This window comes from Gossypium hirsutum, chromosome A08, assembly GCF_007990345.1.
Source record: "Gossypium hirsutum isolate 1008001.06 chromosome A08, Gossypium_hirsutum_v2.1, whole genome shotgun sequence".
NCBI classification, from domain to species: Eukaryota; Viridiplantae; Streptophyta; class Magnoliopsida; order Malvales; family Malvaceae; genus Gossypium; species Gossypium hirsutum.
This window is the reverse complement of record NC_053431.1, coordinates 2,410,909-2,424,109: the sequence shown is the minus strand read 5'-3', so window position 1 is coordinate 2,424,109 and position 13,201 is coordinate 2,410,909. Positions and strand designations below refer to the sequence as shown.

The 13,201-nt window shown below is 30.3% G+C and overlaps 1 protein-coding gene across 1 annotated transcript; it reads left to right on the top strand.

Annotated features, from left to right (window-relative positions):
- The first annotated feature begins 6,124 nt into the window (after positions 1–6,124).
- Positions 6,125–12,818, top strand: LOC107926312 (plasma membrane ATPase 4). The gene is made up of 16 exons (XM_016857146.2): positions 6,125–6,493; positions 7,841–7,960; positions 8,055–8,291; positions 9,001–9,762; positions 9,839–9,961; positions 10,045–10,149; positions 10,239–10,383; positions 10,482–10,646; positions 10,741–10,979; positions 11,074–11,106; positions 11,209–11,290; positions 11,392–11,552; positions 11,657–11,830; positions 11,911–12,093; positions 12,167–12,348; positions 12,446–12,818. Exons 1-16 carry the CDS (start codon positions 6,446–6,448, stop codon positions 12,540–12,542), a joined length of 2,856 nt encoding a protein of 951 aa, XP_016712635.2. The 5' UTR covers positions 6,125–6,445; the 3' UTR covers positions 12,543–12,818.
- Positions 12,819–13,201: the final 383 nt, after the last annotated feature.

The following is a 13,201-nucleotide window of genomic DNA, read 5'->3' as shown; positions in this document are numbered from 1 at the left end:
AAAAAATAGTAAATATTTATGTTGTTTGAATTAGATTAGATTAATCGATTGGATCAATTGGATTTGGAAGGTGGTTTTGAATCGATTAGATTAGTATTAACCGACTAAAAAACCAGTTGGATCGAGAACCGACGACATGACTGATTTTAAAAAAAATGGTAAAATTACATTTTACTCTCTCAATAACTTATGATTCATCTTTAGCCTAGAGTTGTCCATGGGCCAGGTATGGTTGGACCGATACCCATTCCAAAAACATTATTTGAATATTGGTTTGTGGATTCGTAAAGTTTAAAATTATTTCATAAAAAAAGTTTGAACTGTAGAAAAAAATAGGAATAAAAGCTTTCAATTGATGCAAGTGATGTAAATGGAGAATGTCATATAACATCAATTTTAATAGCTCAATTATTATTTTGTAATTTATTAAAGTTGAGTAACTAGAATATAAATTTACTAATAATTTAATGACCTCGAATGCAATTTACTCAAAATATAATATGATATATATACACATGTCATCGTCTTAACCCTACTTGTGAAATTATTTCTTTTCATCAGTAACACAAAACCGAATCTATTAAGAAGTTCATCGACTTTTAACAAATGATACTTAAAGAACCTCGAGTCAAAAATTACTTTAAAATAATAAAAATAAACTTAATTAACTAAACTAGCATTAAATGACAGATTAAGAATGTCGTTGTCTAAATAAGAGGCAATAGGCATCTTTTCTATTAATTATATATTAGCCCCTACAGTGGTTCGAAAGGACTTGAAATAGTTTTTTGAAGGATTTGGGTCAAAAATAAAACATTTATTATGTGTTATTTAATTAAATTGAAAGGACAATAACTGGAACGATTAGAGACATTTACCCTGTCCAAAGTCAACTTACCACCAAGTAGTACTTTGTTTATTATTTATTTATTATTATTTTAAATAAAAAATTTATATTTTTTTATAATGTAATTTGTCTATTTAATAATAATTTTTTTATGTTTACATATTCGAGAAATATGTTAGGGTCGTGCTGGTGACATATTTAATTAAATATATTTCAATTGTCGATTGAATAGCAGTTCGATTAGTATGGATATTGTTACCAATGCAAGAAGATGTGGATTCTAGTGCGCTAAAGCTTGTTATACTTCTATTTATAGGTTAGGGAGGGCTATGAATAATTCTAGATATTGTTTGAAAATAAACAAATATGATAAAAAAACTACTTAAATATTAATATGTAAAAAAAATACCAACAAAAAAAATAATAAATAGGCAATAGTCATGCATTCTATTTTTTTTATTTTTTTATTTTTTTTTTAGTTTTGACGGTTCAGTATTATTATTATTATTATTATTATTATTATGCTTCCATGTGCGATCGCCTCCTGCTTTTTTTTATACCTTGACATGTCTCAATTAATGCCTACATGCATGACATTCTAATATTAAATACATAAATTATTAATGTATTTATATTTTATTTTAAAAATATTTTAATATTATTCAAACAAAGTCAATTGAGTTTTAGTTCGATTGACATGAGTATTGTTGTAAATGTAGGAGAACGTGAGTTCGAGTACACTAAAATGCATTATCTTCTTATTTATAAGTTGGAGATGTGTTAATGAGTAGTTCTAGACATTATTTTAAAAAAATAGATATAATCAGAGCCTATAATGAAATTCTTAAATATGTTTCATCTTTTTTATTGTAAAACGTGAATTTAATAATATAATAAAAAAATAAAAAAGTATTCTTGTTAATTTAAAAAATTTTCAAACTCGTATTTTGGAGATTTTTTTTATACAGATAATAACCAAATCTTAGACTTTAATTTTTTTGTTTTAATTTATTAAACATGTCTTAATTTATATAGTATTTAAAATAAGAAATATAAAGTAAAATTATATACTATAATTAACAAATTATTTTGCTTCACGTTAACGTTTTCTTTTGACTGTGGAATACAAAATCAAAGCCGTTTTATACTTTTTGAATATCGTTTCATACTTTTTCCACAAGTGAATTTATTTTTTTTCTAAAAAATAATTATTATATATATTTTTACTTAGATGTTAAGATTAGGGTTTGATATTAATAAGAAATTAGGGTTTTTTATTATTATATAAATATGGGATGATAGTATCTTCATGATCGAATCTCAATGTTAAATCTAACATTGGAATGTACAAATATATATATATGTATATATATATATAGACATTGGCTATGGCCTCCAATTATATTGTTGATCAAATATATAATTTTTAAGGTAAATTATCAAAATAGTCATTTTTATTTGCTTCAGGTTATATTTTAGTTACTTATGTTTTAAATGTTACGTTTTAGCCACTTACGTTATTATGTTATAATATTTTAGTGATTGAATTGTTAATTGCCATTAACGGTGTAGCGGGAAGCTGACGTGGCACGTTAAATCATCACTTTAAACGAAACTTTTTAGGTTAAATTCTACAATTGGTCCCTATATTTGTTTTCATTTTGAGTAAATTCTTTTTTTTATGCTCTTTTAACTTTTCTTTTTCCAGTCTCTTTTGCTTCTCCCTCTGTTTTCCTCCATTCTTCGTTTCTTTTAACGTAGTTTTTCATTTGTTAAACTAGTCCCTATACTTTTATTTTTTTGAACAATTTAATTTTTTCAAGTGAGGCGAACTTGTTTAAATTGCTCAAAACGATAAAAAACATAGGGACCAGTTTTATAAATTAACTTAAAATTTTTATTTGAAATGATGATTTAACATGCCACGTCAGCTTACCGTTACATCGTTAATGGCAATTAACGACTCAGTGACTAAAATGTTACAACATGATAACTTAAGTGACTAAATCATAACATTTAAAACATAAGTGAATAAAATATAATCAGAGCTAAACAAAAATTACTATTTTAATAGTTTACCCTAATTTCTATTAAATTTCATTATGGGCGATCGAAAATATTTTGTATTGAAAAATATGTATGAAAATATATCAACAATTTATTATTAGTGGATTAATAATGATATTTTATATGAATTAAATAGTTTTGTGTTTGATTATCAAGTAATGTTTTTTATAAAAGTATGAAAAGATGAAAAATACTTTCATAATTGCTCAGCCTAAAAAATGAGAGAGTTTGGGCAAAAATATAGACCCTAAAAATAGGTTTGGATAAAAATATAAGTCTCGGTTTAAAAATAGGTTGAGTTTCGAGTAAGGCTTTTTGGCTTACACTTGACCAGGATTGGCCCAAATTTGCAAAAAGAAAAAAAAATGTTGTTTTCTTACCATTTTAATGCCATTTCACTATTATGTTGTTACTATTTTGTTGTTATTATTTGGGTATTGTGTAACTCTTTGTTACTATTTTAGAAGTATTTACTTACTAAGTTACACCTACATTAGTATTATTTAAGTATAATTTTTTTAAAAATTTATTTTTAATTTGTTGGGAAACATTTATTTTAATATTTTTAGTGTTTTTTTATGTATTTTATTTTAAAAAAAAATTATATAAAAAAATTTAAATACGAGTGAGCCGATCCAAACCCGAGTTTTAACATTTTTATTAATATTGGGTACAATCTTTAAACATTTAATTTTTAATTGTTTTATATTTTTTCTTATAGATAAATAGTGGGTAGGTAAGCGAAGGTACCTTGGAATCGGGTTGGTTGCAGGAAAATCATGCTCTGGTGAGGCATTTTGTCAGATGTAGAAGTGCCTCCAGTGGTCTGAATCTTTGGCTTTGGCAAACGTACGATCATTCTGGGGCCTAGAAATGATGGATTCTATTAAGCTTCGTTTGGAAGTTTGATCGTCTAACTCTAAAAGCTGGCTGCTGTGTTAAATTAATTTGTGATAGTAATTCAGTTACCCACATTTCATATGGCATAGAAATATAGGAGAGATGCGAGTTTGCCAAAAGACAATTGACAAACCGCTCCAAAAAATGATAAAAATTGTAATTTAATCTCTTTAAAAAATAATAATATACTGATAAAATTTGAAACGATTTAGTCATTATACTATTAAAATAAATTAAAAAATAAATTTTAACAAAATTACAAATGAAAAAACAAACTCATGTCATTTGATAATAAAATTATTAATTGTCAGGTATTTTGATATATATATATATGGAGAGAAATAGAATAGGTAAGTACAGACATTCAATAGTGAAAATTTGTTCAAAGCAAGAAAATATCTAATAACCTCGTTATAAATTTTAATAAGATGCATAGTAAGAGGATTGGCCCTGACTCCTTAAAATAGAAAGTTTTATAAACATTTAAATTAATAAAAGTAAAATTATATTTTACTCCCTAAAAATGATAAAATTTTGATTTAATTATTTAAAAATTATAAAGATATAGATATTAAAATGGTGAAATATTTTTTGCTATCATAAAAATATACAATTTAAATTTTGGCCCCCCATAAAAAAATTTCTGGTTCATCCATGGTTCTAATCATATCTTTTTTTTTTTTCTTTTTACATAATATCTAGAACTACTTATAACCCCCCTCCAACCAATAAATAAGAGGATAATATGTTTCAGCACACTTAAACTCGCGTCTTCCTGCATTAGCAACAATGTTCATACTAATTAAACTAAGACTTAATCGACATATCTCACTATATTTAATAAAGAGAAAATACTTAAATATATACATGACAATTTTTTTAAAACTATTCGTGAAATAAAAAATACATTGCAAATGAAAAAATTATTTAATAAATATCTCAATAAAATATTTACAAAAAAATTCAAAACGATTTACCGTATACGTATCTTTTGAAATAGTAAGTATTCGGTGAAGGCATGATTACAGGCCGGTAATTTTGAAAAAAGAAGAAGGTAGGAATATAATGTAAAATTGAAAATTATTTATTGATTAATTAAATTAAAAAATAAAAATGTGATGGTATAATTAATATTATTCATGTATAAAATATTAATATATATAAATTAATAAAGAGAATTATTTAAAAAATCGAGTTTTTAAAATTTTACAACCGGGTTAATGGTTTAACAAGTATATAATAAAATATAATAAAAAAGAATTACATAAATGAATGTGACACTTGTCACGCCGTAACTCATTTATGGAATCTAAAAACTCTCCTATGTGTATCAGATAATTACCAAATTAATAAATATATATCGATAAATGTTGGGTGCATTGCTACGTCAGATATCTTAAATTTTTTTATAAGGGGTACCAAAACTGAAAACTTAAATACAAATTCTCAGCCACTTCGTTTACGGTTCAATTGAAAATTGATTCAATTTTTCTTAATATTAACTTTTTTTTAAATATTTATTTTTTAGAAAGTGTTAAAAGTACAATACAATTAGAATACGAATATAAATATAAATATGTCTGAGTAATCACAAATGTAGAAACTAACTTCAATAATGACAATATAAATCGATTGCAAAGCAACAAGAAAAAGAAAAATAAAATACACAGATTTTACGTGAAAAACCCTTTAGGGAAAAATCACGAGCAGAGAAGAAAAAAAATTCACTAATGTCAAATTCAAATGATATAATATGATAGAGGCGAAGCCAGAACAATTTTTTAGGGGGGACCGAATGAAATTTTAATTTTTTATAGTTTATATCTTTATAATTTTTAAAAAATTAAATTAAATTTTTAAAATTTTAAGGGATACTAAAGTGTAATTTTATCTTTACTAATTTAAAATTTTTAAAAATTACCTAAATAACAATTTTTTATTTTGGAGGGCGTGCCCCTATCAGCCTCTAAATTCATCTCCATGTAAGAGAGAGTTTTTAACCAATGTAAAATAAAAAAATTATATGAATTTTATTTTTATTTTATTTTACTATTATATTTTATTTTAACAATAATTCGATTTAATTAATTCGAACAAGAAGTCTATCAACTACATCATATACATACTGCCCGAGTAACTGCAAATTATAACTACATAAGATTGAATTTGGGTGCGATTCCGCTTTTGCCAACTGGAGCTAAATTTAGTATATAGTATTTTAATACAATAATAACACATTTAAATAGGGAAAATTATTATTATAAAAATCTAGTATAATAATTCTAATGTGATTTTACAAAGTCTCATCTTCTCTCTTATTTGAGAGTATATAAAAAGCTTAGCCTTTCAGTGTTACGCAGAGGAGAAGAAAAAAAAAACATACACAAAAATCTCTCCTTTTCTCTCTCTATTTTCTGTTTGTTTCTCGGGAATCTGAAAGTTTCATTCAATGGTCTTTACTTTTTCCACCTCAAATCCAATCTCTCTCTCTTCATTTATTTCATAATTCCAGGAGTTTTTGATTCCTCTCTTCTCTCGAGTTTTTTTTTTTGTTTTACTTCATTTCGAGTACTCTTTTTTTTTTCTTAAGCCGCCGTTGCCGTTGGTGGTGATCGCCGCGTAAACTGAAACATGGCCGGTATTAGTCTTGAAGAGATCAAGAACGAGACTGTTGATCTGGTAATAGTCTTTTTATTTTTCTAGTATTTTCTTAAATTGTTTTAAATTTTTTTAAAAAAATTTCGACTATTAAAATGAATCGTCTTCTACATTTTGTTAAGCTTGTTTGCTTTGTTTATCTTTTTAAAATGAGATCTACACTGGTCTGCTTTTCCTTGTCACTTTCCCGAGAAAAGTTTTTGACTAAGCCATGCTGGTAACAGAAAGAAAATTAGCGAATTTTACTCTTTACTTTATTTGACATCAGGTCCAAAAAAAAAAGTTGATACCTGATGGTGGAGAGCGCCTTACAAAATTACGAGAAAAAAATTATAAAAAATAATTAAAATTAAATATAGGTAAGGCTGAGAAAAAAAAATCTAGAAAATCAATTTAATTTATAGTATTTGATTTGATTTCAATTGGCACTTCTAAATTTGAAGTTTTAATTTGGTTTGTATTTAGAAGTATTTATTTGGTATAATTTTTTGTTCTTTAAATGAGTTTTTTTCTTAAAATCTCATTTTGATAATATTTATTTTTTTTGGGTCTATCTCTAGAATTATTTGTAGTGTTTTCTAAACCAATCTCATATATTCTTGTATTCATAATAATTTTACCAATTAAATTAAGAGTCAATAAAATAATTTTTATTATATATTTTAATAATTTTATAACATGCTATTTAAACCATATAATTGCATGATAATTAGAATTATTATTAGATCCAAGAATAAAATAATTTTCTATAAAACTAATGTTTTTATATCGAAATATTAGAGGACAAATAAACCGATTTTCCTCGAAAATGGAAAAGAAAGTCAAATCAACTTATCCATCCCATGTGTTGTGTACGAGTAAACCGGAAACGTCTACCTTTTGACCATGCGACAAATATATTTAAAAACAATTATTTTTGTACTTTATTAAATATATTTTAAAATATTGAAAACAAAGGAGTAATCCTAAAGTTTCTAATAGGCTAAAATATAATTTTGATGCTATAAACAATTAAATTGTAAAATACTAATGGGTGTTTAATTTTCTTTCCGGTTTTTTTCTCTCTATCCAAACAAACCCTCAAGTAATAATCTCTAAAAGAAAAAATATATATTAAAATGTGAAAACCGAGGACTGGACAAGACGGTTACAGAGTTGGCTACGGTTTAATCTTTTCCTTGTACTGAATAAAGTGTTTTTTTGTTTGTGTTTTTATTTGAAAGCGATTTGTTCTTTTTGATAGTTTGGGAATTTTAAGGTACTTTACCACCTTTTCCTCTTCTTTTTTTTTCTCTTTAAAAAAAAAATTTCCTTTGCTTTTTTTCTAAAATATAGTTTCTAATTTCTGGATAATTGCTTTATTTTTAGGAAAAAATCCCCATCGAGGAAGTGTTTGAGCAGCTGAAATGTACCAGAGAAGGTTTAAGCTCAGACGAGGGAGTCAACAGGATTCAGATTTTTGGCCCCAACAAGCTCGAGGAGAAAAAGGTCTTATTATGATGCTTTACTAAGGATTTAATTTCGATAGTTATTACGTCTGCAATCATAATAAATATTAAAATTATGCTTTTCAAATGAACAGGAGAGCAAAATTCTCAAGTTTTTGGGGTTCATGTGGAATCCATTGTCATGGGTCATGGAAGCTGCTGCAATCATGGCCATTGCTTTAGCCAATGGTGAGGGGAAGCCGCCGGATTGGCAAGATTTCGTCGGTATCGTTTGTTTATTGGTGATTAACTCTACCATCAGTTTTATTGAAGAAAATAATGCTGGTAATGCTGCTGCTGCTCTTATGGCTGGTCTTGCTCCCAAAACCAAGGTAATTTTTAATACATTTACATCCAAGAAAATAGGGTTGAAAGGTGCTTCGGGGTAAGTTCCGATGCTTATGTCGAGATTCGGGTTCGTCCTTGGGCTGTTTAGTAGCAGTGGTACTGTAGTTGTTCAAGACTTAAATTATCCATTTAAATTTAACGGTTGATTTAACATTTGAAAGGTTTGAATAAAAAATTTAGATCTGAAAATTAAATAAGTAATATAAGTTGAGTTTAAGTATCAATATTAAAAAATTTAAACTTGACTCAGCTCAGTTTTTGATTTTATAATATTTGATTTCTCTCTTCTTTTTATATATATTATAAAATGTAAATATTAAAAAATATGTTAGTTGTTTATATGCTTACAAGTTAAATAAAAGTGAAAATAAAAATAAAATTATTAAATATTAAATAAAAATAAATATATATTTTATTATATTTTAAAAAAATTATATGTTGTACTAAATGAGTTTGAGTTAATTATTTATAAGTATGAGTAGATTTAAACAAAATCTAAGTTCTATATTTTCAAACTTGAAATATTTGTTTATCTAGGTATAATATTACTACAATACATAAGCTTGATTGAAATCTAGATCAACTTAGACCCATGAAAACTTTGATGCATATAATAGAATCTTTGCGATGGCTAAGAGTTAATGTTTATGATGGAATTGATCTTGAATTTATATGGTTGCGAAATTATTATAGGTGCTAAGGGATGGCAAATGGACTGAGCAAGAAGCAGCAATTCTGGTTCCTGGAGACATCATTAGCATCAAATTGGGAGATATCATCCCGGCCGATGCTCGACTTCTTGAAGGCGATCCATTAAAGGTTGATCAATCCGCCTTAACCGGAGAATCGCTTCCCGTTACGAAGAATCCCGGGGATGAAGTCTTCTCAGGTTCAACTTGTAAACAGGGTGAAATTGAAGCCGTTGTTATCGCTACCGGTGTGCATACCTTCTTCGGGAAGGCTGCACATCTTGTGGATAGCACTAACCAAGTAGGACACTTCCAAAAGGTGCTCACTGCTATTGGAAACTTTTGTATTTGCTCTATTGCCATTGGTATGTTGGTCGAGATCGTTGTCATGTATCCGATTCAACACCGCAAGTACCGGGATGGGATCGACAATCTTTTGGTCCTCCTGATCGGTGGTATTCCCATTGCTATGCCGACTGTTTTGTCTGTCACCATGGCCATTGGGTCTCACAGGCTGTCTCAGCAGGGTGCTATCACCAAGCGTATGACCGCCATCGAAGAAATGGCCGGTATGGATGTCCTTTGCAGTGATAAGACAGGAACATTGACGCTCAATAAGCTGAGTGTCGATAAAAACTTGATTGAGGTGTTTGTAAAGGATGCTGATAAGGAGCACGTTGTCTTGCTTGCTGCAAGGGCATCTAGAACTGAAAATCAAGATGCTATCGATGCTGCCATTGTTGGAATGCTTGCCGACCCTAAGGAGGTATATAACCTTTTCTTCTCTATATTGCTCCCATTATCGAAGGAGAATATTTATGTTCGATATGTTGTACATACAGGCGAGAGCTGGTATTAGAGAGGTGCATTTCTTGCCTTTCAATCCTGTAGACAAGAGAACTGCATTGACTTACATTGATTCCAATGGCAACTGGCATCGAGCAAGCAAAGGTGCTCCCGAACAGGTAACCATGTTATCGCAATTTGCTGATGGTATAAACATTGTGAAGGGCCTCCATGTCATTTAATTTATCATATCTGTTGACAGATCTTGGCCCTTTGCAATGCAAAAGAAGATCTTAAGAAGAGAGTTCATTCTATCATCGACAAGTTTGCGGATCGTGGGCTTCGTTCTTTAGCCGTTGCCAGACAGGTTTCTTTCTTGAAATCATGATATTCTCATCCCTATTATGTAGTTTGAATATTAAAATGTTTCCTTGCCAAATTTCCTACACTTTCCAGCAAGTGCCGGAGAAAACAAAAGAAAGCGCCGGCACTCCATGGCAATTTGTTGGCTTATTGCCTCTGTTTGATCCTCCAAGGCATGACAGTGCGGAAACCATTCGCCAAGCTCTTCATCTTGGTGTGAATGTTAAGATGATTACTGGTAATGAATCCTCTAACCGAGTTCACCAATGGATAATTCCATTTGTTACTTCATTCGTTGCAGCAATTTAATACTTATGCTTTTGTACTTATGTCCAGGTGATCAACTTGCGATTGCAAAAGAGACTGGCCGCAGACTTGGAATGGGGACGAACATGTATCCTTCTGCTTCTTTGCTAGGTCAAGACAAAGATGCAAGCATAGCTGCCCTTCCTGTGGAAGAGTTGATTGAGAAGGCCGATGGGTTTGCGGGAGTGTTTCCAGGTAACTTGCTTTGACATCCTGGCTATTCGCAAATGTGAACTCTTTTGTCTTCGAGGTCTCGAGTAACATAAAACCTTTGTATCACACTTTACAGAGCACAAATACGAAATTGTGAAGAAATTACAAGAGAGGAAGCATATTTGTGGAATGACTGGAGATGGTGTTAACGATGCTCCTGCTTTAAAGAAGGCAGATATAGGTATTGCAGTGGCTGATGCTACAGATGCCGCACGAAGTGCTTCCGACATTGTTCTCACAGAACCGGGGCTGAGTGTTATTATAAGTGCAGTGTTAACTAGCAGAGCCATTTTCCAAAGGATGAAGAACTATACTGTAAGTGGATCTCCCCTCTTTAACATATTTCTGAAGATTTATATGCATTATGCTTTGCGATGCATGACCTTTTCGTGTTTGTTTACTTTCGCAGATCTACGCAGTTTCGATCACGATCCGTATTGTGGTTAGTACATTATAAAATGGCTTTATACGAATTAATTATTGATTACATGAACCTACAGGTATTGATTCATTTATGTGATCTTTTGTCTCGGATTCTCCGTAGTTCGGATTTTTGTTTATCGCTCTCATCTGGAAGTTCGATTTCTCGCCTTTCATGGTTTTGATCATTGCCATTCTTAATGATGGTACGTAGATTATTACATAACTTACACATGACTTATCTTCTTCTCGTGTTCCATGCTTTAAATCCGAGTATTAACATCAATTGAATCAAATATTACTCCAGGAACCATTATGACAATCTCAAAGGATCGAGTCAAGCCATCGCCCTTGCCTGATAGCTGGAAACTGAAAGAAATTTTTGCCACTGGAATCGTGCTCGGAGGCTACTTGGCATTGATGACTGTCATATTCTTCTGGGCCATGCATGATACCGACTTCTTCTCGGTACGCAGTGCTGAAAATTTTTTCAATTTATACCTGCTGAAAGTATTCAAACTTTGTTTTTGATTTTAACTTAGTCTCTTAACTGTTTGTATCGAAAAATGCAGGACAAATTTGGTGTTCGATCTCTACGGGAACGAGAGCATGAGATGATGGGCGCTTTATACTTACAAGTGAGCATTGTGAGCCAGGCTCTGATCTTCGTGACTAGATCGCGTAGCTGGTCGTACGCTGAGCGTCCCGGACTACTATTGGTCACTGCCTTCATCATTGCACAGCTTGTATGAACACGTACCTATATGCCTACACTCATTTCTGAGTCATAAAGCATCGAATTAATCGATTCTCGTGTTGGTTATAGGTTGCAACTTTGATTGCTGTATATGCAAACTGGGGATTTGCAAGGATCAAAGGAATTGGTTGGGGATGGGCTGGTGTCATATGGCTCTACAGTATAGTTTTCTACGTACCATTGGATATAATGAAGTTCGCCATCCGTTACATCTTAAGCGGAAAAGCTTGGCTCAACCTACTCGAAAACAAGGTATATATACATACTTGGTTTACGCATATTAGTCGAGTCGCTTTCGTATTTACTAACCCAGCCTCCATCACAGACTGCATTCACCACAAAGAAAGATTATGGCAAAGAAGAAAGGGAAGCACAATGGGCACTTGCCCAAAGAACATTGCACGGACTTCAACCACCGGAAACTTCTAATCTCTTCAATGACAAGAACAGTTACCGGGAGTTATCGGAGATCGCCGAGCAGGCCAAGAGACGAGCGGAAGTTGCAAGGTAACAGATTAAGCCATCATGCCTTATTCATTAACACTAAACTCTATAACTGTTCATTTTATGAATCGATCACGGATTTCTGATGTCGGTTTTATAGGCTTCGAGAGCTTCATACACTCAAAGGGCACGTCGAGTCCGTGGTGAAACTCAAGGGGCTGGATATCGATACGATCCAGCAGCATTATACTGTTTAGAACACTGGAAACCGACGCCGGAAAAACGAAAGGATGGCAGTTCATTGACATTTACAGATGATGAAGAGAAAAAAAGTAATTTAGTTTTCAAAAAAGAACATTTTAACATGTCTATGGTTTAATTTGCCAATCATGTAATGTTCTGTGTTTTACAGTTTCTTGCTTTTCAATCGAGCACTCAAGCTTGGTGTCTTTTCCCATTTTCAAATTGGGTTAAATTTAGGGACTGGATTGGATATTTGCCTATATATATATTTATATATTCGAATTTATATATTTTTATATGCTTTAATCTTTGAATTCAATTGTTATTCATATCCATTTTATTTATCCTATTGTCTAAATTGAGAAACTCACTTTCACATTATAGTGTATCCTACCCAAACTAATTAAGACAGACCATTTATTAACCAATACCTTAATCACAAAGTAATATATGAAATCTCGAAATAAGGAAACAACTCTCGTATATAAAATTGGGATCTCAATGAGAAAAGGTAAATATGACACCACAATCTCCTCCGTATATCAATAGTATTAATAACAATTAACCATGAATTATTATTTGATAATTGTTATACTAATGTTGTAATATTTTAACTCCTAATGTGCATTTTTTAATACATAAAAATTCTTTTAAGGTTAAATCATATTTTGAG